The sequence below is a fragment of the Mustela erminea genome, chromosome 5 (assembly GCF_009829155.1).
Source record: "Mustela erminea isolate mMusErm1 chromosome 5, mMusErm1.Pri, whole genome shotgun sequence".
Taxonomy (NCBI): Eukaryota; Metazoa; Chordata; class Mammalia; order Carnivora; family Mustelidae; genus Mustela; species Mustela erminea.
The window spans coordinates 115,944,397-115,971,955 of record NC_045618.1 but is presented as its reverse complement, the minus strand read 5'-3'; the positions used below and the strand labels follow the sequence as shown (position 1 = coordinate 115,971,955).

At 54.7% G+C, this 27,559-nt stretch overlaps 1 protein-coding gene across 1 annotated transcript; it reads right to left on the bottom strand.

The window, feature by feature from the left end:
• Window positions 1-1,047: 1,047 nt before the first annotated feature.
• On the bottom strand, window positions 1,048-27,559 carry PLEKHD1 (pleckstrin homology and coiled-coil domain containing D1). The gene is made up of 13 exons (XM_032344600.1): window positions 27,310-27,559; window positions 17,123-17,216; window positions 16,692-16,781; window positions 16,386-16,462; window positions 15,430-15,521; window positions 14,360-14,412; window positions 6,502-6,596; window positions 5,008-5,101; window positions 3,184-3,362; window positions 2,494-2,626; window positions 2,011-2,155; window positions 1,510-1,659; window positions 1,048-1,267 (listed from the first exon to the last, which is right to left on the bottom strand). Exons 1-13 carry the CDS (start codon window positions 27,456-27,458, stop codon window positions 1,098-1,100), a joined length of 1,521 nt encoding a protein of 506 aa, XP_032200491.1. The 5' UTR covers window positions 27,459-27,559; the 3' UTR covers window positions 1,048-1,097.

Here is a 27,559-nt window from a genome sequence, read left to right as displayed (position 1 = left end):
CAGCTTTGGAGAGTGTGGCTAGGAAGAGAGAAGAGCAGTCGGTCTGTGGCTGAGGGCTGTCCCCTCACAGACCACCAGCAAGATGTTTCAGCTTCACCCCCAATGACAATGGGGCCAGCCAATGGCTACTGGTCTTATACAGGTCCAGGCCCTTCATCTTCCAGGGTCACATTGCTTCAGTGGGTAAAGCCTCTGCAGAAAGAGGAGGCTGCAAGGTGGCTAAAGCAGGAGCAGCTCAGAGGGAGGCAGCTGTGATCCCACAGACCAACAGGGCCCCCACAGCCAGAAGCAGCTTCCTCCTTATCCAACCAGTAGGAGGCAATGCCACCTTGTCCCACCCCCTGAGCTTACTACTTGTCATCTGGGAGAGCCCTCAGAATCACTGCTGGCCCCATATCTCAGTCAGGGCCCTGGGCCCTAGATACCCAGCAGGAGGAATGTGAGGGAAAAGGGGCAGGGTCACGTCACCCTCCAAGCCACCTGAAGCCGCAGGTGGCTCCTGAGGATGGGAGCGAGTGGGCAGCCCCTCTATCAGGGCCCAACCTCAGGAAAGGAGACACCATGGCAAGAGTGGTATGCCACAAACCCAAAAGTCACTGTGTTAGGCCCCTCTCTTCCCTGCCCCACAATGTAGTAAAAGTGAGGGCCTTGGCTGCGGGATATCTGTGGGTCTTAGAAGCAAAGACAGGGTTAGGAACCACAGGGGTTAGCAGGTGACAAGGTGAGGCGGGGAGGCCTTCATTACAAGGATAGGGTGACAGCATCAGAGAGAGATGCAGTGGGCACAAGAAAGGGCTGTGGGCCCGGCCTACACCACTCCCCAACCAAAAGGTCTCCAAGCGCAGCCAGGCCCCCCCTGGCCTCCAAGGGAGCCTGAGGTGAGCACCAGGCAGGACCCAGCTGGGGCCTGACTGGGCCTGATGTAAACGCGAGGGTAGGGTAGAGTCTGGGAGAGCGAGGGGCCATCCCTGTGCTTTGAGGGTGAGGCTGCTGCGGGTGGAGCTCCGGCCCAGAGGCGAGCAGAGAGGGTAGAGTCAGACACCCCTCGCCCACCCAGCGGCTGAGGAAAGACCCGGGAAGCAGGGGAGGCCCCCTCATCACTTCCCACCCCGCGGAGCCACAGACGGCGCTCCTGGCTGGTTTGCCATGATGTGGTAGATGGATTCTCGGAAGCGCTGGTCCCGGCTGAGCCGCTTGGCCACCTCCTTTAGCTCCTCCATGTTGTTGGCGTCCAGCTGGGAGGTCATGAAAGACTGGGACGGCTTCACTGGGGAGAGGGAGGCCGTGAGCAGCCTTCCCTCCGCCACCGAGGCTTGCCCGGGGCCCCAACCCCAGCCCGCCACCCTCGCTCCCACCCCACAAGCTTCTCGGCACCCACCGGAGCTCTCGGAATCCTGGAAGATGCCCGAGGCCAGGCCCGGGGGAGCCAGGTGCAGGCTGCCTAGTCCGGCCTCCAAGCTGGACCAGCACTTCCCACCCTGGCAGGCGCGAGCGGACAGACGCACTCACTGTCATTCCAGGAGGTGCTGGAGCGGCGCCGGTGGAAGCGGCAGCTCTTGATGCGGCGAGTGGCCGCCTTGTGGATGTACACGGAGTTCTTCATGATCACCGGCATCTTGGCCTCCAGCTCCGCGTTCCGGATGCACTCCTCGAAGAACCCTGCGGCCGCAGTGCCGCTGCGTCCTTTCCGCCCGGCCCCGGCCCGGCCCCCGTACCCCGGCTCCCGGCTCCCACTCCCGCCGCACACACGCGCCCCCCGCCCACCCGCCCGGGCAGGGCACGGAACTCCCCGCCGCGCCCCCACCAGGGTGCGAGAGCCCCAGGAAGCCTAGCCCAGGACGCGCCGGCGGCAGGAGCCTGTAGAAGAAACTCCCTCGGTAGCTCGGGACCGCCTAATGCGCCCCGGGGCCCGTGCGGCGCTCCCGGCCCGGATCCCGGCTCCGCAGGGTCTGGACTCCCGTGAGGGCTGAGCCCGAGGACTGGGGGCTGGCACCCGGGGCTGGGCCTTACTTTTCAGGTGGCTCACGTCAGCCCGCATCCTCTCCTCCTTCTCTTTGTTCCGCACCTTGGAGTTGAGCCCCTGTTCCAGGCTCCGCAAGGCCCCCTCTGCCTCCCGCAGACGCCTCTCCAGGTCCATGCGGACCTTCACCTCGGCCTGGGGCGGGGAGAGGGAAAACAGACGAAAAGGGGTCCTGGGGAGCAGTTGCCATCTCCGGTGGAAGCCCTCCCTGGTCACCCCACCCCCACCCCCCATCAAGAGGGCTTGCTTGCCTCTGGACTTGGATGGAAGTTACCATATCCTGACTAGGGTAGGCGCCCTTGAGCAGATGGCCCGGCCCCAGCCTCTGCACCCCAGTAGCGCGTTAGCTGCTCCCCAAGGGGTGGCTCCATCGCCTGCCCCTAGCGGGTCAGACGGGCCGAGATACGGCGGGGTAAGGGATGTGAGAGGGAAGGTGCAAAACCCGGCAGCTGCCCACAGGCCCTGGCCAACACCTTGAGCTCCCGCTCGGCCTGCTGCTTCTCTGCGGTCAGCTCCTGCAGCGAGTTCTGCAGGGCCTGGGACTGGGTCGAGTAGAACTCCCGCTCTTCCTCCAGGGCCCGAGAGCGCTCCTCGTTCTCCTTCATCCTGCGGGGCCCAAGGGGTGCTCAGTGCTTCCTCATGGAGGGGGCTTTCCAGTGGGAGGGCAGCCCCTCCTGGAGACCTAGCTGGAGAAGTCTTGACACCCAGGCTTCCTGAACCCCGGAACTTTCTAGGTTCTGTCACCCAGGGGATGAGAGGAGTGGTATGGACAGTGAGGGGAAGCCCCTGGCTTAGAGTCAGAAGACCAGAGTCTCGGATCCTAGTCTTGCTAGTTCTGTAACTTCAGAAAAGTCCTATCAACCCTCCTAGGCTTGGTTTCCTCATTTGTACAAAGGAGCTATGAAGACATCCCCAACCTGTGACAAAGCACTGTTAGATCGACCTAATGCCTCTCTGTATGGTTCCTACCACTGCAAGAGATAATGATCAAGTCAGCTCTGGGTAGTGAAAATTTTCTTTGCCTTTGCCTCATGGGGAAAGTGAGTCCTAGGCAAAAGGAAGTAATTGATCTATCTGGTCAATGCCAGCTAGAACTCAAGAATGTGGGTGTGCAGTTCAAGGAACGTTACCACACTGGACTCAGAGCTTGAAGGGCCTCTCACCGCTTCTCAGCCAGAAGCTTCTCTTCCAAGAGCTGCTGCATCTTCTCCTCTATCTGCCTCAGGTTGCTGTGGAGACCCCCACTGGGAGGGGGCTGCTCACTCTGATTGGCCAGTGTCTGCAGCTGGTTCTCATTCTCCTCCAGCATCGCCAGGGTTTTCTTCTTCTCTATGGAGAGTTCCTGGCATGGAGGGAGGGAGGGAAGAGAAAGAGCCTAATCTAGGCTCTCCAACATGGCTGCCCTCATCTGCCCTTCAATTTCAGGGAGTGATGCCCTCCTCACTCGACATTCTAGGAGAGACACCTGAAATATCTTACTTCTTCCCTGGTGATAAAAGGTAAAGCAAGGTCTCCTAAACAAAGAGGTAAGGTTACTCCTTCACCAAGGGACTCGGGGAGGAGCCCACTGCAGCTTCCAGGGAACTTGACACCTGTACAGCCGGGGCCCAAGGGCACCATGACCTTTGGGGGTCTTTATTCCTCCAAGGGCAAGTGATGGAGTGTGTTGGGCTCATGAAGAACACCCAAGAGGAGTGAGCCCAGAACAGAGGTAGACGTCTTCCCCATTTATCAATCTGGGGTCTTGCACTACCCCAAAGTTCTGGAGTTGAAACACTCCACGAGAACCATCTATCATGATGTGAAGTGGAAAGATAAACAAATAAAAGAACCAGAAACAAAGCCCCAGTCAGCTGAGAGAAAATAGAAACCTTGCAGCCTTTAAGGTAATTCATGAATTCAGTAAACATTAGCAATGTACCAGGCTCCTGCTAGGTGCTGGGGTTGGAGAGACCTTAAGACACAGTCTAGTGAACTTCACAGTTTGGAAAACACAACCTAGTGTCCCATAACAGATGTGCAAAGTGCAGCAGGAGCCTAGAGCTCAGAACAAACCCTTGCCTGGAAGAGTCAGGGAAGCTAGGGTATGGTGATGCTGGAGTTGAGTCTTAGAAGGATGGATGAGTTCTCCAGGCGGAGAAAAGGTGGAAGGACATTCTGTGTAGAAGGAACAGCTTGGGCAAGGGTGTAGAATCTGAAAGAGCTAGGTTTCCCCAGGACACATGAGCTCAGTGGTTTGGAGGAGGAGTCAGAGTGTCTTTGTGCAAGGTGTGGAGGAACAACCAAGGGAAAGTCAAGGAGGAGGAGCTGGGGACAGAGTTGGCACTTGGTCCTTGGTACATGCCACCTCCTTCCTCCCCCTCACAGTTTCTGTGGCATCAAACGGAGGTAATATGACAGTTGATTTCCCTTCATGATCAGTTTCACCCAGGAGCAGCTATGTGAATGAGCCACAAGAAGTAATTCTTCATCTGGTATAAAAATATCAACACTGGGGGCGCCTGGGTGGCTCAGTGGGTTAAAGCCTCTGCCTTCGGCTCAGGTCATGATCCCAGGGTCCTGGGATCCAGCCCCCCATCAGGCTCTCTGCTCAGAGGGGAGCCTGCTTCCTCCTCTCTCTCTTTGCCTGCCTCTCTGTCTACTTGTGATCTCTGTCTGTCCAATAAATAAAATCTTGAAAAAAAAAAGAAAAGAAGAAAAAGAAATTTATTAAAAAAAAATATATATATATATATGAACACTGAAGAAGGTGGATTTCCCAAGGCCATGGTCACAGCAGGACAAATTTGAATTTGCTCCTCTGGGTCCTGCATTAGGCCTCCTGGGCTCGCTGGTCCACAGAGAAGAAATCTTTTAGATCAGAACTCCATCATGCCCCATTCCCTTTATGGAGAACCCTCTGGGGAAATGCTGCTGGGAAAACAGTGTCATATGGCCCAACCAACCAGCCTGGCTCCAGGCCAACCATCGGACCAGTGGCCCCTCACCTCCAGCGTCTGCTGCAGGGACTCTGTGAGGTGCCTCAGCTCCTTCTTCTCTTGCTCCACACCCTTGAGGCATCTTGCTGTCAGCTCGAGCTCCCTGCAGGGACAGAGGGCTGGGTATGGCTGTGTCCACCACCTCTCCCAATCCCCTCTGCACACAGAAATGCTTCTGCTTCACCTCCCGATATGGCTCAGAGGGGTCCTTGGAAGGCCAGTCCCTCTGCCTGGTGGGGTCCTGACAGCAGCTGTAGGGACTTGGGGCTGAAAGAAGGAGATGCCAGCCAAGTGGGGTTGAAGTCACGTGCTCCAGGTACACAGGCATCTGTCAGATGGGATAAACCCAGGACCACCCCGCAGGCAGAGAGAAGCACTGGAGAAACCATGGGGATCCTGGCCCCACCCACTGTCTTCTGCAGACGGACCCTACTAGAACCCCTACTCACTCTGAATTGGGACATGGCTGAGGCCCCTCTCTGGGGTGATAATCTCCTTGTTGCAAGCCTAGGCCCCCTCAGGCATTTACTCCTGGTTTCCCTTCCTCCTGCCCAATTTCTGAAAACCTACCCATCCTTCAAGGTCCAGCTCAATCGAACCTCTCTTTTGCCCACGAGGATCACATGTATACCTTAATTCCGATGACACAGGGAGTCTGCACTGTGCCTCCTAATGGCTGATTATATATTACTGTGTTGATGTTTCCTGGGTGTGAGTCTGGTTTTCCCAACCAAATTGTAAGATCCTGCACTGTAAGATAAGAGTACTTATCTTCTATTCCAGTATCTGGCACAATTCTGAAGATAAGCAGGTGCTTGGCTTGGCTGTTTACTTGTTAAGATTCTTGGAGCTTTTCCCTCCCCGCAGCCATTGTCTAATTGACTTCCTTTTATAAGGTTGTTGCAAGAAAAGTCTTTCTGAGCTAACACTGATTATCAGTGGTGATGATGAGGAGGAGGGTGACAACCACCCCCACAGCAGAACCCAGAAACCCAGAGCATTAGTCTCCAAATCCCTAGAGAGTCCGAATCAGAGTGACCCGGAAAGCTTTTGAAAATATAGCTCTCTGGGCCCTACCTTCAAGAGATTCTCATTCTGCTACACGATCGGAATGTGTAGCTGGGCAACTGGGTTTGCAAATCATACCCAGGACTAAAGATCCCAAGGGACAGAATTAGCCAGAACGAGAAGAGGGGCTGTTGGGGGTCTTGGTTAATGGCACCTCCCGTCTGCCCCTGGGTAAGGAAGGCTTGACAGAGGCTTGCTGGGGGGAAGGGAGAGCTGGTCTGCACCTGCCCGTGCCTCATGTCCAGTCTGTGTGGGCTCTACAGCTCCTTCTGGGTACCCTGAGGCCTGGAGCACTGGTAAGAGAGACCCAAACCAAGCCATCACGTAGTGAGGCTCTGCTGGCCGAGAGCTCCCCAGGCCTGACGGGAAACATGGGTTCTCACCCTCTGTCCAAGGCGCACCTCCCTCCCACCCCTTCCTGGGCACCACCCCCACCTTTTGATCTGCTCCTGCTCCATTTTCAGCTCCTGCACCACCTCCTCAAACTGCTGCTTCTCAGCTTCCAGCACCTGGTTCAGGCGTTCAAGCTCCTGAGGAGAACCAGAGGGGAAGAGAAGAGTCATGCGCAGCGAAGGACTTCTGAGGTCGGAACCGCAGCTCTTATCCAGGAGCCCCCTGGGATGCAGTCCAGGCCAGGCTCTATGGGAGCAGACTCGGGGGCAAGTCCCAAGGAGGCTTGGTCCCACTCAATGACACCCAATCTCAACAAACCCAAGGTCTGTGCGGGGTTTGGCCTTATCAGACACACTGAGCATGCTGCGCATTTAGAAAGGCTGGAAGGTTGTTTCCCTGGGACTGGAGGTGGAGATCTTTCCAGACATCTACTCTGCCAGACAACTCCAGTCGCTAACACCCTCAGGCGTGCTGGCCGGCTCTCAAGTGCCAGAGGAAAAAGGGATGAGTGTCTATTCCCATCAAAGATCCCTAGAGTGCCATCTGTGAAGGGTGGTGAAGAAAAGCCATTTCCCCATTTTTCAGGGCTCTTTTTTCCTCGGGGCTTCTAGGAAGCAGCCCAGTGGCTGCAACTTTCCCTGTGCTCAGCCCAAAGGGCACAGGAGAGCCAGAAAGCGCCGGGCAGGCCCCCAGGCAGGGCCAGACTTGTGCTGTTAGGAATGCTGGCCGGCACCATCTTTTTCCAGCAAGTATGCGCCCTCCACAGGCCCTGTTTTCCCAGGCCTCACCGGCAGGTGGGATTGCAGGGTGCGCTTGGAGAGAAACTTAGCTGCTAGCAGTTTTGCAACAACTGCTTTGCTCCTCCACAGTTCACACTGCGGGAAGATAGAATTTTCTGGCACTTCAGATGCCAGCAGACCCTGGCGATGCCTCTAAGAACCAGAGAGTGAAACCGATGCTCCTGAAGATAACACACTCAAACAGTCATCGGGCTTCTCCTACCCCTCCTCCCTGCGTTGGCCCCAGGTCTGTGCGATACATGCTTTTCCCACCTGAGTCTGTAACCACGGGCCCGGCCCACACTGAGTGCTGGGCGACAGTCAGAGAAACGGGAACCCATGAATCAGAGCCCTCTACAGTCAAGGGCACTTAAAAGGTGTGTTTGTCTTCGTCAGACCCTCGAATCCCTGGATCAGTTTTCCTGCCAAGAGATGGCCCGGGTTCTGCTCGAGCGGCTTTCATGACAGGTAACTCGCCCCTTCAGACAGCCTGTTTCACTCCAGAACAACCTGCTCACAGCTCTTCCTTCCGGGTTCAACCTCAGCATGGGCCCTTTCTGAAAGCTACAAATACAGAAGCATTGAGGAAGGGCCCAGAATTTGCCACAAGTCTTGCGGGGTTGAGGAGAGGGCTGATTCTTGTTGATGGAGCAAAACTTCCCTCCAATGCTCCTGTCGCCGCCTCTGTCTTTGGACCACACTCTCTCCCTTCAGCATCTACCTCCCGTACTGGGAACTTGCTGTCCTCAGCTACCATTCCTCAGCCTTGAACCCTGAAGATCCCAGCCAGCAAAGGAAGAGCTGGGGAACGGCGCTTAGCAAAACAGAAGACTGGCAAAGCCAAGGACACAGCCAACTTGTGGACACCCTGAGTCCTCCAAGTACACCTAGGAGAAGGGGCAGCCCATTTCATCCACCTGGGCCAACTGAGCCCAAAGCTGCCTTCTCGTAACTTCCACCGGCAGGTCCGGCTTCTCCCCTCAGATCCATAGAATAAGACTGATCCGTTTTCCCTTCAGGTGTTGGGGACGGCTCCTCTGTCCCCAAGTTTCCTCTCCTCCAAGCCAGATAATCCCTGCCGACCATGCTTCATTGCATTATTTCTAAATCCCCAGTAAAAAGTAATTATGCTTTTGAAAAGAATGCAGGCCCCTGATTGGGAAGATTATAGTAAAGGGTCTTCCCAGTTAATTTACAGGCTCAATGCGATTTCAGTAAAAATCCCAATGAGATTTTTTTTGAATGGTTTCATTCATTCATGCCACACATATTTATTGGGTGCTTAATATTGCCAAGCACCTGCCAGGCTCCGCACTGAGGATGTGAAGATGAGCAAAACCAGACACGTCTCAGTTCTCACGGAGCTTCCGGCTCAACGCAAGAATCAGAAACTAATAAAATAAGTACACACGAGAGTATGTTTACAAACCAAGGCCCGTGATGTGCAGGACAGGGACACAGGCCTATGGAAAGCTGCCTTGGACAAGAAGGAGGATATGACTAGTGGGGGGAGCAGAAGGTAGATAAGAGGGAAGAATATGCCAGGAAGAAGGATCAGTATGTGCAAAGGCCCTTCGGAAACCTCCTGCCCCGAAAGAAGCAAGACAGACTCAAACAGCTGGGCCCAGAGTGAGGGTGGGTGGGAGGAGTCTAGGCCACACAGGGCCTTGGGCTATGCTGGGGATTTGGGTCTTTTTTCCTGAGCAAGAGCAAGGTTTTGGGCAAGGAGTAGGCGAAGAAGGCGGGCAACAGAATCCGACTTCCATTGTGAACTGTGACTCTGGCTGCAGCATGGAGAAAAGGGATGAAGAGGGGCCTGGAGGGATACAAGGAACCCAGGTGGGAGGTCACTGCCTTAGTCCAGCAAGACCTGCTAATGTGAGCCAGAACAGGGCATGTAGAGAAGTGGCCAGGTGGGTTCAAGAGCTTGTGGGGGCAATGCTATCAGACCTTGGAAGAGGCATGACTCCCGGGTTTCCAGTCTGCACCAACAATGGATGGTGGTGAATTCCTTGAGATAGGGAGCTCTAGAGGACCACCAGCTCTGCTGGGACAGATCATGAGTACCCTTGGACATGCTGAGTTTGCAGTACTTTTCAGACATCTGGCTGGAGATGTGACATCAACAGTTGGATATTAAGGGGCTGGAGCTCAGCAGAGAAAAGGGACTGCACCTGTCAATGGGGAGTCATTTGCACACACACAGGAAATGAAGCCAGTGGTGTGGTCTCGACTGCCTTTGGATGTAGTGCAGAGAGAAGAGAGGGTATGGAGCTACTCTTAGAGATGGGCAGTACTACCTTGTAGGGTTAATGGGAAGATCACATGAGTTAATCTATGCAAATTGTCTGCAACATAGTCAGTGCTTAATAAAGGATAGATGGTATTATAAACCAAAACTGTGTGGTATCTGTTCACGGATAGACAGCAATTCAAAGGAACAGAAAAGGGAATTCTGAAACAGGTCTTGTATGTGATAATAATGACAATGATGGATAATATTCTCTGTGAGCTTACTTTACACGTATTAACTCAGTTAATCCTCATAACAGCTCTGAAAGTGGGTAATATTTTTATCCTCATCTTACAGATGAGGAAAGCGGAGGTACCTAAAGGTCAAGGAAAACTTATTCCCTTTTCCCCACACGGTAGCTAGTCAATGATGAAGGAAGGACTCAAACGTGGGTAGCAGCGTAGAGCAAGAAGGAAATGGCTACGCACTGCTGGGGAGAGTGAAAGCTGGTACAAATTTTCTGGAAAGCAATTTGTCAATATGCCTCAGGAGTCTTAAAATTTCTTGCTCAGACTCAGTGATTTCCCCCATTGGAATCTCTCCTAAACAATTAGACAGCAGACCAAGAGTTAAGTGTACAGAGATGTTTCCTGTGCCATAATTTAAAATAGTGAAAACAGTCTAGGGGCACCTGGGTGGCTCAGTGGGTTAAGCCTCTGCCTTCGCCTCAGGTCATGGTCTCAGGGTCCTGGGATCGAGTCCAGAGTCCAGCTCTCTGCTCAGTGGGGAGCCTGCTTCTCCCCACCTCTCTGCCTGCCTCGCTGCCTACTTGTGATCTCTCTCTCTCTCTCTCTCTCTGTCAAATAAATAAATAAATAAAATCTTTAAAAAAATAGTGAAAACAGTCTAGGTTTCCAAAGATAGAGGAGTAGTTAAATGGAACATCACATCGGATGAACTGGTACATGGTCATTAAGAATGAAGTTTTTGAAGAATGTTGAATGACATGAAAACTTGCTAAAGCTACAGTGTTAATGAAGGTATAACGAAAAAGCGGGCTATAAAACCGAATATTTGGACACCTGGGTGGCTCAGTTGGTTAAGCAACTGCCTTTGGCTCAGGTCATGATCCCAATATCCCGGGATCGAGTCCCACATCGGGCTCCCAGCTCCATGGGGAGTCTGCTTCTCCCTCTGACCTTCTTCCCTCTCATGCTCTCTCTCTCTCAAATAAATAAAATCTTTAAAAAATAAATAAAACTGGGGCGCCTGGGTGGCTCAGTTGGTTAAGCAGCTGCCTTCGGCTCAGGTCATGATCCCAGCGTCCTGGGATCAAGTCCCACATCGGGCTCCTTGCTCGGCTGGGAGCCTGCTTCTCCCTCTGCCTCTGCCTGCCTCTCTGTCTGCCTGTGCTTGCTCTCGCTCCTCTCTCTCTCTGACAAATAAATAAATAAAATCTTAAAAAAATAAATAAATAAATAAATAAAACTGAATATCCTCTTATGTTGAAAATATGTATAAGAATAATATACATATAAATATGTGTATATAAATATATATTTAAATATTTTATCTATTTAGAGAGAAAGGGAGAGCACAAGCAGGTGGAGGGGCACAGGCAGAGAGAGGGAGAGAATGTCAGCTAGACTCCATGCTGTGTGTGAAGCCCCCTGCAGAACTCGACCTCACAACTCTGAGATCATGACCTGAGCTGAAACTAAGAGTCCGGATGCTTCACCGACTAAGCCGCCCAGGTGCCCCTATAATAGTATGTATTTTTTAAAGACTGAAGAAAAATACCAAAATGTTGGCAGCAGTTGTCTGTTCACTGTGGGATCGAGGATAACGCTTGTTTTCAGGCTGTTCTACAGAGAGCATGATTTCTACTGTTAACAAGAAGGTTACGGACTAATGAGGACAAAGAAACAGAAACCTCTTCCCAGTCGCTCACTTCTTTTCCACCTTTCACTTCACCTGTGTGAGTCTTAACTAAAACTGATACCCGGGTATAGCCTGAGAAGCCTGGATGACAGCAGACTCTACAAACCCGGAGCATCCAGAACCTTCTGTTCCTGCAGCCAAGAGGGTCTGAGCACTTGGAGCAGCCCTGCCACAGGCTGAGGTCAGCCAAGACCTACCTGCAGCAGCTGAAGCCTGTCTTCGCAGTCTAGGGCTTGTTCCTCTGACCCGCGGGCCTGACCTAAGGTGCAGGAGCTCAGGGTTGGAGAAAAGTCACCCGAAGGCAAATTTCAGCTCAAGGGAAGGAAGAGCTTTCAAACAACAGAGCAATAAGGCAGAGAATAGCTCCAGAGCTTGTGAGTTACCCACAACAGAATCAGGGTATCATCCCTCAGGGAGGTGAGCAGAGAGCCTCACCCTGAAGTGGAAGGTTCTTTCCAACACCCAGAGTCTGTTCTGACCAGGAGCAGCCTGGGTGGCAAGATGCCTGCCTAACGGGCCCTGGGCTTTTCTAAATTCCCCTGTGCCTGCTCACAGGCAAGGCTGAGCTCTCAGAGTTGAGCCAGAAAAGGAAAAGTAGGCAGGCTGCCCTGCTCCAGGGGATGAGAGAGATGAGGTCACAGGGAGCCAGGGAAATTGGAGGGACCTGCACCCAGGGAAGGGCATGGCCTCCTGGCCCCAGGGCAGATGAGCCCCGGGGGGTTGGGGGCGTCCACCTACACTCTCTGCTCACATGTCTAGAGTCCCAGGGCCTTCCTTCCCGATGGAGGATCGTGTGGCCCCACCACGCATGGCACACACCTGCAAGAGCCTTGGGCGTCCCTGATGCACTCTGTAACTTCTAGTCACCGAGATTCAAGGCAACCCAGGAGCTGGGCGGGCACAGTCGTTAACTCTTATCAGAGCATCACAGATGGAGAAACTGAGGCCCCCAAGGCCATGCAGTCAGTGATGGAGCTGAGACTCCAATCTGAGTCTCCTGGCCCCAGACCTTTCCCTTCTGCCTGTCCACAGCCGCCTTCGCTGTGGGAATCGGCCGGGCCGGAGGGAGTCACGTTCTTGGGCCACAAAACCAGGGAGTTCACAGCTGTCAGGCCTCATTCCTTCAACGTGCTATGGCTTTAAGTGAGGCCGGCATGCAGTGGGTCTCCGCTGTCCTCAATTCTTGCCTAAAGACCTAGATAGAGTGTCTAAATTTTCCTCCGACTGACTGCTGCCCCAGATTTAGCCTCTCTGATGGATAAGTCTGTCTCTCTCCCTGCCGGTGGCTGTGTCCGTCATTCCATCCCTTCCTCTGGCTTCAGTTACCTGTCTCTAGGTTGCCGACAACGCACCGGAAGTCCGGCTTCTCAAAGTGACAGAACTGTGTGAAGAAAATGCCAAGAGTCTCACACAGGACCTGGATGACAGCAGGGACGCAGGGAGGCCCACACATGCGCGGGCGGGCGGGGGGGGAGGCTCAGCGCTGTCACAAGGCCGATCCTCAAATCCACGCAATCCTAATACAAATCCCCACTGGCTTTGGGGTTTTGTTTTGGGTTTGGTTTGGGTTTTTTTTTTTTTTTCTGTTGCTGTGCATTGACAAAGTGAGCGTCAAGTCCAGCTGGAAGGATGAGTAGGCAAGAATATCAGACACCATTTGGGGGAAGGAGAGAAATGAGGATGAATCGTCCCAGTGGATGAAAATCAAGATGTAATGCGAAATTATAAGAATCCAAAACGCTCACTCATGGAGTCATCCTGCATTTATCAAGCTCTCATCCTAGGCCAGCTGCGGTCTGGGCCTGGGGAATATTCAGGCTGCTCCAGGAAGGTGACTCTTCCTGACTGTAGGGTCTGCCTCAGAGCCCAGGGAGGGGTGGTCGGGAAAGATGCTTGGCGAGAGGGAAGTCACAGAGGCGGGCACTGAGTCGGGGCTGACGGGCCCGGCCCCATGAGGACAAGGAAAATCAAGGGGACAAAGAGCAGTGGGCTGAATCGGGCTCCCCCCATGGGCAGGCCACTCCGCAGCCTCAGGCCTCAGGCAGCTCACATGCGGGTTGGGCCCCTAGATAATAATAATCTGAGCGTGATACTGACAAACATGGGTATTCACTCAGCCCTATGTGCCAAGTATTTTATATGTAACATCTCACTTAATCTTCACAGCATCCTGAGAAGATGGGTTCCATGATCTCCATTTTTCATGTAAGAATACGGACGTTCAGAGAGGATAGGTAACTTGTCCAAGGTTGCACAGCTAGAAGCGGTAAAGATCAAACACAGACCTAGGCAGCCTCGCTCCAAGTCTGTACTGCTAAACACTCCCCGTCTCTGACCTTCAGGGGCGCTGATGGCCCTTCGGGACAGGCAAGGCCCAAGGCTGCATGGAGATTCCAAATGAAGGGGACTTCAGTGGCTCCCTGTCCTTAATGAGGCCAGGGTCTCCCTTTCTCTACAGGCTGCCCCAGGCTAATGTCCCATTAGCTTGGCTTTTTTGGTACTTCCATTGTGTCACTTAGAGAAGGAAGGAACCCCTGAAATCATCCAATGCAATCACCCCGATATGCAGAAGCCCCTCTCCAGATCACAGAGGTCATGCCAGCCTCCCACGAAGATCACCAGTGACAAGCAGCTCGTTACCTACTGACATAGCTCATACAATTTGGGGATGACTCTCTCTAGAAAGTGGTCACCTACGCTTTTCACTTTTGTCCCTGGGCACCGGCAAGAAGAAACACACTGCTGACAAGAAGCCCGAGCCAGCCCCAAGCACTGTCACCCCATGGCCTCTCTGCTCCACCTGGCTGACTTTCCAGCGAGTTCTCTGGGGGCCTTGCTCCCCGGCATGATTCCCAAATGCCAGAAACACAGGCCAGTCTGCGAAGGAGTCACCAGAGTGGGACATGCTGGGGAGGGGCAGCCGTACGGAGCAGCCCAGCGCGCCTACCTCTCTCTGCTCCCTCTGAAGGCAGAGTTCTTCCGTCTCCTCCATCAGCTTGTCTGCAAAGCAAGCACGCACCCTTTCACAGAAAGCTCACTGCAGCTCCGGAGAAGAAGGGGCCGGTGCCTTCTAGGAACCTCCTTCACTCTCAGGATCTCCCAGGGAAATGGTCCGTCCTGCCATGCCCAGGCCGGCCAGAGAGCCGCGCCAGCTCCTGGGGCTGGGAGCCGCCGTGCTGGCCTCCGCTGCCGCCCTCCTTTCTACTCACTGTCCCTGTTCATGCATTCACAAGGCAAGGATGGCCTCATCTTCAGAAGCTCAGGTGGGTGGGTGTCTGTACCCCCTAGAAGTGCTGTTAATTGTGCTGCTGCTCAGATCACCACCCCTCTGCACTAGTGTCTGGCGGGTGGGGGAGGGCAGGTCCTGGGGGGACAGGGCTGTCTAAGGAACCAAGGCTGAGGCCCCAAGTGTCTAAGGAGGTGGCAGGGGAGAGGATCCCAGGTAAAGGATCAAACCCCCAGTCTCACCTTCTTTCCCAAACAGAACATGTTGGCCAGCCAGTCACCAACACAAGGTCAGGCTTAAAGTGAGCTGGCAGGTACGAGGGATTAGGGGCAAAGCCGGGACCTGGGGACCCACGGCAGGATAACATCAACTCCATTTATGGGGCCCATACCGTGTGGGCAAGAAATAAGGACTTTCAGGCATGTTCTCATTTGCCCTGGCCCTCCGCCACCTCTGAAACCTAGGGACTATTCTCGTCTCCATTTTAAGGATGAGAACATTGAGGTTCATGGGGGCTACACTGCGTGGGGACTACACAGCTGACAGAGAAGGGGCAAAGCTGTGGCCAGAGCTCAGGCTCCTGGCCACCAGGTCCTCCTGCCCCCTGTCATGCTGGCCAAAAGGACACAGGTTACAAGGTCAAAGCCTCTAGGCTTCCGGCTGATCTGTGTCTCCCTAGAGCTCGTTAAGCCCTGCCCCCAGCTCCACTGCCAAGCCCACACTCTAATCCCTGGCCCCAAAGTTCTTGCTAACTAGGGAGCCTCAGCTTCCAGGCCATCCCTCTAGCCAACCTAAATACTCCTGCTTCTCCTTGGCCAATTGCAGCCCCTGGGCCTCCAGGCTTTTGATCATGGCTTCTCCCAGCTGGGCATTCTTCCAAGTCCTGGGGAGGGAGGGCAGATGGGACAGAGAAGAGAAGAAGAAACACAAAATCGTCACAACGGAAGGCTGGCAGAGAAGGAGACTGGGCATGGTTTGCGCTCGCCCATCCCGTCTCCTCCAGAATCCCAGCCCCATTCACTCCGGCACCCGTGGTTCTGGGCATGCCACCAGCATCGATCAGTTACCGTCCCTGGAGACTGGCCCAGGCTGCGAAGTGGGCCACCGTGGACAGGGCCAGCAGCACTTGCGGAGCGGGGAAGAGATTGCTTCCCAGGCTCCTTCCACACCCTTGCACGCCACCCCCCGGGGCACAGGGCCTGGTGTGGGGCCCGCTCGGTGTTATTTGTTGAACTGAAAGCATGATCCGGCGTGAACAGGCAGGTGCCAGGACTGGGGTTTATGGATAAACAGATCGTGCTAGGCTGGAGGTTTCTATGATCTGGACTCTGATTTACAAAGCACCAGTGTCAGGCTGTGCCAGGATTCACGGTGGGCCTGGGGAGGTGAGATGGGCGTCGGGAGGCAGCCAAACCCCCCGAGCGATGCTGGATTTGCTCCCAGGAGTTCAGGACAAGTGCTGTCCACGTCTGCCACCTGTGACTCCAGACAGGCCAAGCTCACTGTGCTCAAAGCCACTTGGCAGATCCCCCTCAGAGGCTCTACACCTGGCCTGGCCTTTCTTCCCACCCTAACCAGCATCCACAGCTCTGTTTCCAAGGAGGCCCAGCTATTTTTCTCCCTACCCTGTCCTTTCCTGGGGTCTCAGTGCCCACCCAGGATCCCAGTGAAGAGGCATGGAGATCAGGGTGGACCCAGCCCATAACCATTCCCTTTCGGGACTGTCCCCCTGCCTATGAGCACTTACACCTTCCCAGACTCCTGGAGCATCTCCAGCCACTGGGTCTGCTCAAACTCGGACTCAGCAGCCAGCAAGATGTTGCCCTGCCAGGAAGAGGAGCCACAGGTGTCCCTGAGGGGAGGCCACTCCCAGGACGTCAGAGACCACCCACAAGGCCCCAATGGCCCAGCTCTGCTCCTCCATCACACATCCCTAGGACATGGACACCCTCCCAGGCCAGGCCACTGGACAGGCTGCCCCTAGGGAGTCTGGAGGTCCTTGGAGAGGCTGGTCTGCCCCGCTAAGTCCACGCTAAGGGGAGAGTTTACTCACATGGAAGTCCTGGTGGGAGATTTTCATGGCATAGGGCATGCTGGGCTCCTCCCTGGCCTCCACCAGGCAGCCTCCTAGGGGGATGACGCCCTGGGAAAGAACCAGAATAGGCAGCCCCCACCCCACCCAGGTCACTCAAGGCCTCTGGGAGCCCTTAGCCAAAGCCAGGTCCTGCCCAGCACCCCAGGCTGGGGGCCAGACTGACTCCCAAAAGGAAGAGGAAGGGCTGGGGCAGGCTCTGGGGCATAGGAGGGCACAGGGGTCAGCCCAGGAGAGGCAGGGAGTCTTGTGCCCCAGGAAGGATTTGTTCTCCAGACTCTCTGCTAGACCAGAGCAAGAAGAGAGAAGGTCTTCTACCCTTACAGGATACACTCCCCCATTGTCCCCACGAGACCTTCCCCTCTGTGGCCCTGGGGGGGAGAATGTCTCACCTTAGGATGTATATTGAAGTATTTATTGCTTTCAAAGTTCTTTTTCTCGCTCTCAGAGTAGTAAAGAAGAAAGCTCTCTTTGATGATGAAAAACCTAGAGTGGGTGGTGGGGAAGAAGAGGCAACCAGGAGGGAAGGCGTGAGGTTTCTTGGGACAGTAAGAAGGCCTCGGAGGTCCTGCCACCCTGGGGACACTAGATCAGACTCATCACCAACTCACGTTCCCCATCTGGGCCAAGGCCTCAGCTGGCTAGTCACCCACCGCCGGAACGGCCTGGCCCTCGCCCCAGTGGGAAGCAGAAGTGAGACGCCCACAACGGACCTCCATGTTTGGCTACCTCCCTCCTGCCACACTGGCATCCTTGGCACAGGAGCCTCTCGACCCCTGATGGAGAAAGGACACCAATACCACCTTCTGCCCAGATGCAGGGACAGTCTGGGCCCTCCAGCACCTGACCCCTGTGGGTTTCCCGCCACTTCTGCCTTCAGCCTCTCTGTCCAAGCCAACACTGACCTTGACCTCACCACCCCTCACCTCACTACATTTTGTACAGTCCTGCGAAGGAGATTGTGCATCGTCCCCGGAAAGCTCTGCCTATTGCTTTTCATCTGGCTGCCCCCTTCCTTGGGAACCTGCCCGGCCCACAGTGCCATCCCAGCTCCTCCTGCCCTTGCTGACTGGGCCGTGCGCTGGACCCTTAGCGCCCATATGCGCTAAGGTGTTCATCTTGTCCTGAGGGGATGCTGGGCTCCTGAGGGGCAGGGGCATGCCCTCTCTGATCCACAGGCCAAGGGAGAGGCCCCCTGCTGGTTTCCGAGAAACTTCATAGGGTAGTTAAGAACACAGGCTTTGGCACCAGACAGACCTGGCATGTCCCACCTGGGGGACCCTGGGCGAGTTAGCTCACTTCTCTGAGCATCAGTTTATTTACCTGTGGAATGGGGATGATAACACCTACCCCAGAAGAGCTGGAACAGTTTAAGTGGCTATTTGCCCCGTCTCTGGTGTTTTCTTACGGGAGCCTAATAAAGACAAATAGGTTCTTTCCTTCCTGACACTTCCAGAGTCCCCTCCCCACCGAGGGTACAGCACTGTGCCAGGGACATAGCTGGGGAGGAGGGACAACAGGTGGATGGTCACTGGCCACAATGGGCAGGGAGACAACAGGGGCTCTGGCGTCAAACAGCCCCCAAACCTCAAGCCACGATCTCAGGCGAGCTCTCAGCTTTGCTCAGCCTCCCTTTCAAAGCTTCTCTCTAGCATGAGGGGTGCAAATATTTGTCTCTTGGGGCTGCTGTGAAGACTCATTGCTGAGCTCCTGTTGTGTGCCAGGCACTGTACTCGGTGCTAGGGAGCGAACTGTGGGCAAGAGAGACACATAGAGCTTACAGTTGAGTATATGTGCATGGGCGGGCAAATGGTAAGTAAGCAAGAGAAAAAGTCCACATACCAGATACCAACAAATGCTCAGGGGGGAAATAAAGTGGGATAAGTAATGGGGTGAGTGGTGGGTGGGGGTTTTGATATTAAACACAGTGCTCAGGGCGCGCCTGATCATGAAGGTGACATTTGAGAAGATGCTCCTGGCAGAGAAGCCCCAGGTGCAAAGGCCCTGAGAACCAAGTGGGGCTCTGGAAGGAACCGTGAGGCTCACAGCATGGCGGTAGCAAGATCCGATAACGGGGCCCATGAAGGGTCCACACACCATGCACACCAAGGCCAGCCTCGCGTCAGCTCTGCTCAGCTTGGTTTGGGTGGGCGTGAAGGTCAAGGGAGGGGGCGCAGCATGAACCTGGAGGAGAGCGACTCCGCAGTGGGCAGGGGTGAGTACCGCCCAACAAAGGGTGCATTTGGCCAGTACACTGCCAGGTTCCAGGAGCCACCTTCATTCATAAACCTGTCTCAGTGACAGCCCTTGCTCCCACTGATGACGCCCAGCTTCCTCTCAGCAGGTGAGAGCCCAGAACCGGAGTGGCCCGGCACAGGACATGTCTTCTTCCTGTCCCTTTCTTCAAATTCCCCTTGCTCCCCGACGCTCTCATTCTGACTGCGAGCCAGAGGCATCTCCTTCTGTGCCCTGTGCAGTTGGCGGACGATGCCAGGGCCGAGACAACCCCCATTATTTAGCTGTTCTCGTGTGCTGGCTCCCCTGCTTAGTGTTCTGAGTGTGCCTGAGTGTTTGATCGAGGTCACAATCCTGGAAGACGGGACTTTTGTTCCCATTTGACAGATGAGGAAACTGAGGCCCACGGCAGAAATAACATGGGCAAAGTCACCCAGCTTGGGCAGAGATGGGGCTGGGGCAGAAGCCTGCAGACCACAGTCCCTGCTCCTACTTCCCCTCGTGCGGAGCTGCTTCTGCTCATGGCAGCACTGGGCAGAAAACCACCAGCCGGAGGCGAGAGGTGCTGAGGCTGGGGAGTCCCGGTCAGAGCTCGTCACGTACCAGCTGTGCGGCCAGGGCAAGTCACCTGGTCTCTCCAGGCCTCAGGTCCAAGTGTGACTGAGGACAATCATAGCAGCCACATCTCTTAGGGTTTAGGGGATAAGTAAATGAGCTTGTTCATATAAAGACGTAGTGTATTGTGACACATGGTAAATATTCAATAAATGCTTAGTTTTATTACTGCTGTTGTTATTATTATGGTTATAATAAATATGATTATAATATTATTTATTATTATTTATATTTTAGAGTCTGCGGCAGGCTGCCCCAGCCTCTGTTCCCATCTCCCCTGCCAGCCCACTGGCTCCTACTGGCAGCAGCCCTCGGCCCCTCCAGCCCAGCTGGCCAGCCCCTGTCCTCCAAGCACCGGGCTTCTCCCTGCATCTCAGCTCCCTCCTGTCCAAGGCCCACCCTTCCATCCAGGAACAACTTCAGGCCTGACCCGAGCTCTGTCGGCAGTCCCAGGCCTCTCCCTGGCAGCCCCGCTAGTGAGCCCCGCCCCACGCCACCTGGGGTGCAGCCCAGAGCGTGTGAGTGAGGGGAAGGGTCTGGTCAAGGCCACGGCCTCCTCTCTCAGGCCCTAAAGGATGGTATTTGCATGTCCAGCTAAATGAGCATTTGCAAGGTGCCAGGACACTCACTTTGGCAAGTATTTCACTGGCATTATCTTTTTCTATCTCTCACAGCAACTCTAAGAGATGGAGGTATTTGTGCTTCTGGATGTTGGTGACTTAGTGGAGGCACAGGGAGATCAAGCAGCAAGGGAGGGGCAGACTGGGAAGTCGTCTCGGTCTGCTGACGCAGCTGATGTTCTGGACTGTTGTGCTCTGGGATGGCCGGTCCTCATGGCTCAGCCTGACCCTCCCAATCCCTCCTGCCTGCAGTGGCTGTTTTCCTAGAACTCATCTCGGCAGACAGATGGCAAGCTCCCGGTCAGCTCAGGTCAGGAGGCATTAATGAATCACTGGGTAGAGCCAAGTCCTCAGTGGGCCTCTGAGGCTTTCTGACTCCCTGCCCTCGAGGAGCTTAGAGTCGAATACAGGAGAGACTGGGTAGAAATCAATCCTTTAAAAAAACAGCTAATGCTTATCGAGCTTCTCCTTTGCACCAGGCGCTGTTCTGGTAACATCATGATGTGTGTTAACTCATTCGTTCCTCACATGAGTGAGGCAAGGTAAGGAGCCCAGAGGAGTTAAGTCATATGCCCTGGGTCACACAGCTGGTAAGTGAGGGAGCTGGGATGATTCTAAGGCACTGGCAGGGCACTGCAACATGGCCAAGCACCAGCACACCCCGGGACACTGTAAAGCACACAGATACACATTGACATTACCAGTTTGTATGAGGTACAAAAGAGTATAGACTAAGGAGTAGTGATGGTTTAGGTGTCCAGTCAAGGGAATTCTCTGAGAGGAGGTGACAACTGATCAGGGTTTTGAAGGCTGAATAGGAGTATGTCAGGACTCTGGGAGGAAGGCAAAGGGAGAAATGCATTCCAGACAGAAGGGACAGCACATGTAAAGAACCATGTGTTCAAGGTTAATAAAACATGTCTGGTATTACTGGCAGATGAATAGAAAAGGGGTAGGCTGGGGTATGGGGGAGGGATAGTAGGGGGTGAGTGAAGGTCAAAGAGAGAAGCAGGGACCAGAGCAGGGTGGGGCTGCTTCTTGCTGATGAGGGCAGCTGCTGGCTTAGGTGACAGGGTGGACACCAGTGCCATCCAGTACGAACAAGGGACTCTGGGAGGTATTTCCTAAGCTTTGTCTCCACCTTTTACTCCCCTCCTCAGTGCTCTGAACGCAACGAGGGCTCAGCTAGAGCCTCATGGCCAACACTGGCCTCATGGTCAATCCAGTCAGAAGTGAGAGGACAGGCAGTACACTTAGACCCACGGGTATCTTCAAAGTTGGGCAGGTCCTGTTTAAGAAAGGGATCCACTCTGCTGAGCTCCTTACTCTTTGGAAAGGCAAAAGTCAAGTTTGGGAGTCAGGGCGGGAAAGGGCCTTGGAGCACAGAGCGAGAGCGAGAGCAAGTTGGAGCCAGGGGAAATCCTGGAGGGCTGTGGGGAGGAGGGTTGGTGGGAGAGTGCAGAGGACAGAGGCCCCAGGGCAGATGTGAGCGGCTGGGTCCTACAGTGTCAAGAGACAGTGGTGAACAATCCCATCTCTGGGGGTGGCAAGACGGGGTGTCTGGAAGGCTCCGGAAAACAGGGAGCCAGCATTCAATGAGACAGGGTTCACACTTCTGTGATTTAAATGCCTCTTCCGTCGTTTTTCATTGCCAAACCTCTTCGCAAATACCTTGTGTGAAAGGCGGGTATGTCCCTGCGGGGGTGGGGAAGGGGGGTGGGGAGACGGAGGGATGAGCTGAGCTGCTGCAGGGAGGACCCGCTGCAGAAGACCCCTCAGGAAATAAGCGTTTGGAGCTCCCTGAGGATTGCCAGAAGCCCTGGGGCAGGTGTAGGTTTCCTCAGGATGTGGGATTAGACCTCGGGTCAGTTAACTTCACTCTCAAGAGGGCAGCGAGAGCCCAGTAGACAGGTGAGCTACACAAGGGTTATGTTTCACCGGAAGGCGGATGTCTTGGCTGCCTGGCTGCCCCTTCTTCCCTGGGCACAAACTTCCAGAATAGATCGGCACACCGTCTCCCTTATCCCTGAGACTCTCGGGCACTGAGAACAGGTGTGTGGTGTTTGGGGCCAGGTAAATCCTAGAGCAGGGGAAGGATAGCTCGTCAGAAGTGTCCTTTTTCAGCAGTGGCAGAAGGAAGGTAAGAAAAGACACAGCCCCCAGCGTATGTCCCTTTCTATTCATGCCGAGTGACCTGGTGGGCTCCGGGGACGCTTGTCCTGGCCTATGCCACTTGTGTGGACAGCAGGACAGCAGGAAACCTCGCTGTGAAGGGCACCAGGAATGACAAGTAGGAGTTTATGCAGACATCATCAAGTCCAAGGGAGTTTTCACAAATGGTAGCGCAATTCTTCAAACAATACAGTAAAGACAAGGTTACTATGTAATACCGATCGGAGTGCAGAGGCACTGGGTGAAGTGGGCAGAGGCTGGGAGCCCCACCCTGTTGTGGTTAGGTACGGTCAAGGGATCTCTAGAGTCCTCCACAGAACACAGCTGAAAAACCACAGCGTGACCCACCTCCACTGCAGCAGCCCGTGAGGTGAGATGGGGCAGGGCCCCTGGCCTGGCTCAGCAGCTGGTCTCCCACAGGCCCAGACCTGAACTCCGAGCGCCCGCCTCTAAGCCTAGGTTTGCTTTCCAGCACAGCCAGAGCTGCTCTCAAAGGAAGTCGCTTTCATATTTCCAAGTCCTGAACTGCCTGCGTGGGCCCTGCTTGAGGTCTGACCCCTATTCTGGGGAGGCCCATTTTCAAACAGGCCGTCAGCAGCCACAAGGCCCAGCTCCTGGGCTTGGGGGCAGAGGGAAGCGGGGCTTGTTTGCACTGGTAACTGATTTCCCTTCAGAAGTCCCCATGAGGAACCCTCCTGCACTGTTGGTGGGGATGCAATCTGGTGCAGCCACTCTGGAAAACAGCGTGGAGGTTCCTCAAAAGTTGAAAATAGAGCTACCCTATGACCCAGCAATTGCACTACTGGGTATTTACACCAAAGATACAAACATAGTGATCCGAAGGGGCACGTGAACCCGAATGTTTATAGCAGCAATGTCCACAATAGCCAAACTATGGAAAGAACCTAGATGTCCATCAACAGATGAATGGATAAAGAAGATGTGGTGTATACACACACAAACACACACATTGGAATACTATGCAGCCATCAAAAAATGAAATCTTGCCTTTTGCAACAATGTGGATGGAACTAGAGGGTATTATGCTTAGTGAAATAAGTCAATCGGAGAAAGACAAATATCATATGATCTCCCTGATATGAGGACGTGGAGATGCAATGTGGGGGGCTTGGGGGGAAGGAGAAGAATCAATGAAACAAGATGGGATTGGGAGGGAGACAAACCATAAGTGACTCTTAATCTCACAAAACAAACTGAGGGTTGCTGGGGGAAGGGGGGTCAGGAGAGGGTGGTAGGGTTATGGATATTGGGGAGGGTATGTGCTATGGTGAGTGCTGTGAAGTATGGCGATTCACAGACCTGTACCCCTGGGGCTAATAATATATTATATGTTTATAAAAAAAAATTAAAAAAAGAAGTTTCCGTGAATCATCACGTGTGAGTGAAGCCGGAATGAACAGCTGGTATTGCATTGTTTGGCTGTGAGATGGCACCCACCTCCTTAACCTAAGGGCTCAGGGGAACCTGGAAGCCACCACCTCCAAAAGGGGCAGGGGTAACAGACTGAAAGATCTGGAGAGATCCTCACCTGCCCCCTGGCCACCTTCCACCACACTGTGGCACTAGATGAAGCTTGAAGGACCCAAGTCGATGATAAGAAGAGGAGTGTGCAAGCACAGAAGACGAGCAATAACGCTACAGCTGTGCCCATGGGACACCTCAGGCAGCCAGCTGTGCGGAGTTCTGTGTCAGCCAGAAAACGAGACCAAGTCGCACTGCCACGAGAGCCTGAGCCTGGCGTGTGCTGCTGACATGCTAGGTCTTCCCTTCAGCCTGGGAGCCGGCTCCGCGTGGTGACGTCATCGCTAGGAAACAGCACTCAGGGCCACTGATGAAACTCCCAGACCCAAATCCCTGTGGGAATAGAGTCTCCCCGAGATTTTTTTGGTACGGTGACCACAGATGATCTTTCCACACCCGGGCAGGTTATGCCCTGAGATCTGGGAAGTGGGGCCACCGTCTCACAGTTCCCCTGGCATTTGTTCAGAAGGGTTCTCCTAAGTGTCCACTAAGTTCCCTAAGTTCCCCTGGCACTTAATGGACACTGACTCCTAGCTTGCCCTAATGGCCACCTTATATGGGGGAAGGAGGAACCCGGGGCTGTATAGAAGGCCCTGCTGCAGTAATTGACTGGGCCCTCCTCATCAGGGGCTCAGGCCTTGGCATTTGTTCAGAAGGGTTTGGGACAGGGACTAGAGGCTGGGGAGAGGATTGAACCCTGGAAGGGCTGGCCTGCCTGTGGGTCCAGACCTGCAGCAACTGACACTGGCTGAGGCTGAGATACTCTCCACACCTTTCCTCCTGGTCTTTGCCAACAGCCTCTGCATCTCCACTGCTCACAGACGAGGGAGCACTGAGTCATCAACCTTACCCTCTAGTCACTTCTCCCAGGTTCTCTTCTCTCTTCTAAGTAAGGTTTTGATTCCTTTCCCCTTTGGTAGCCCCTGGGGAGAAAGCGGGTCCTTTAGCTTGAGGGAATCTTCCCACCCCAGGAAGGGCAGGGCTGCTTGGGTGGGGTATGGTTGGGAGGCAAAGGCCCTGAGATGGGTCCCGAGCTACTGAGCGGAAGAGGCTTTATAGAACCCAGCTGGCCACCGCTGGTTCCATCCTGCCCGTTATTGATGCGGCGGGAGCCTTTCCAGGCCCCCTCCCCTTAGCTGCCCCAGCCAGGGCATCGATCGCCTTAATGGCAAGGCTCTGCAGGGGCGGGCCTAGGCTGCCCCCTCCCCAAGCCTTCCTGTGGCTACTAATTAGCTGAAGTCCAGACTCTATTTCACAAATGGGGAACTGGGGCCCAGGGGGCCCTGCCGGGAAGCAAGAGGGGGCTAAGCTTAGCATCAGGCCTCCCCCACCCCCAACTGGCAGGTGGGCTGTTAGTTGTTCCCTGAACCCCAGGGGAGGGGGACTCTGTTAAGTGGCAGCTCTAGAATTCCTATAAAAGAAGGGAACAGAGGTGACAACCCCCTGAGAAAGAGGCTGGAGGACTTGAGCTGAAGCTGTATTTGCAGAGCACACGCTGTTCTCAATGAGACTGGATGGTTTTTGGAGCGGCTGTGGGGGCTGCTGATGCAGAGTATGGGTGGGGGAGCTAAAGCCTCCCAGGCCTCCCTTGGTGCCCTCAATGGGCTTGGAGCTGGGATCCTTTGCCCCTGACACCTCCCAATCCTGAAAACAACTGTGGGTACAGGGCTCGGGTCCCCACCACTGTAAGTGAGGGGGGCTAGGAGATAGACCCTGGGGTTCACAGGCCCCTAGTATTTACTAAAGATGTGATCAGGTGCAAGTGGCTGGCAAGAAAGGTCTTGGAGGATGAGACCCAGACTCAGGGCAGGAGCCAGACCCGATGGGGTGGGACCAGTAGCTGCTGGGAGCAACTAAGGCAGAAGAGAGGGGCATGGGGGTCACTGCGATGATGGTACTTGAATTTACAAGCAACCTTCCCACTCCCTTTCCCCACCAGGGTGCCCTGCTAAAGACCAGGAACTGCTTCTTAGCCCAACCTTGGAAGCCCCCCAGAAGATGCCCTCCGCGTTGCCCCGGGCCTCCGTTTAGGGGATGAGAGAGAAGTTTAATTTTGGAGGAATTCGAGAAACCTATCTCCCACTCAGTCCCAGAGAGAAACCGGGCAGAACCAACAAAGGTAGGTGAAACCCGCTCCATAAATCATAAAGCATCTTCCATGGATCCTTTTGTTCTACGGGTCTTATAGAAATATTAAATTATTCATCAAAACAGAACATCAGAACCAACCGCTGCAACATCTCTGCGATCTGTGGTTCTGGGATATCTGAGGCCCTGCTCCAGGACAGACTCACAGGGGGATGGGAAAGAGCATCTGGACACACTCCTCCTTTCCGTGCAGGGTCGCACCTCCAGGGAGAGGCTGGATCAGTGTCTGAGCTCTAGCGACCATTCTAATAGCAAATCTCAGAACTGAGATTGGCTTGAGGGTGGAAGCCGTCCAGAAGATGGCCCATTGTTCCTGCAGCCAGCGTGGGGAGCTTCCCTCAAGTTCAGGGCTATGAGCCATCCCTCCAATACCTTCCTCCTGTAAGAAGCCCCTTCCTCCAATACCTTCTGGGCCCCTTTGTAAGTGGAAAGTGGCTACTGCCTGGCATCTGGGGAGTCCCCTCTGAGTTGTGGACAGGGAAGCTGGGCTGGGGCTGCTCTGACCCTCTTTAACACCCCTTCCTACAGATCGATCCCTGGGACAGGACCGATCCATCCTCTCCCCTGCCCCCTCAGCCTCCACGCATCTCTGTCTCAGCTCAGTTCCTCCTCTTCGGCTTCTGTGCCAGAGCACTGGAGACTCTTTTCCCTAAGGTTCAGATTTCTAAAAATCAGTTCAAGGGAGAGTTGGAGGGGTTGCCACATGACTGCCACCAAGCGCAGGCACAGACCTTTCCTCACCCTTCCTCTCTCTCTTGGCTGAGTCAGAAGCCCACGGTGGAGCTAGCACAGGGTCAAGTGCGGGAGAGGGGGGCTTGTGAAGATGATGGAATTGTCCGTGGGGATGCCAGGAGGATATGTTTGGCTGGATATCTTTCCCTCCCAGGCAGAGTCTGACCTAACCTGACCCAGATGGGCACTTAACACGGCCATGACCTCTTCGGACCATGCCCTACCTCCCCACTCAGACTTAGATGCATTCCATAGAGGAATCTCACCCCCCCCCCCCCGTCCCGTCCCCGGGCCAGTGGTACCACCCCAGGTGGGCCAGCACTCCGACAGGGATGGCCCGGGTCCCAGCGGAGATCCACATCTTCCAGGGACAGCCAAGGCAGGAGTGAAATAGGGCGAGGCCAAGGTCACCAAGGAAGTCAGAGGCCAACGGTAATAGCGAGAATGGTACAGGGTTCTTAGGCCCCAGGCTCCCTCCCCAGGCGGTTCTCACCGGGCGCAGGAGGCGCACTCACCGCCGGGACCACTTGGCAGACGGCCTCCCGAAAGGCCGCTTCCACAGCACACCGTAGAGCTGCACTTTGGTGCTGATGTCCAGCGCGTCCGAGTCAGTCTGCTCCAGGGACGGCGAGGGCGACACCGAGTTGGACTTGGACGTGAACATCCTGCCTCCACGGGGCTGCCCGGGGCCGGGCCCACCCACTCCTCGGGGCCGGCACAGACTGGGGGCTTCCGGCGAGGGCGGGCGCGCGACGGAGGGCTGCG

Bases quoted from the DNA above. Each gene is read 5' to 3' on its own strand.
- PLEKHD1 (XM_032344600.1), bottom strand. From the start codon at position 27,458: ATGTTCACGTCCAAGTCCAACTCGGTGTCGCCCTCGCCGTCCCTGGAG. The intron at 1,660-2,010 runs GTAAGGCCCAGC...CTGCGGCCGCAG, and splicing joins TGACGTGAGCCACCTGAAAA to GGTTCTTCGAGGAGTGCATC. The intron at 1,268-1,509 runs GTGAGTGCGTCT...CCCTCTCCCCAG, and splicing joins CAGCACCTCCTGGAATGACA to TGAAGCCGTCCCAGTCTTTC.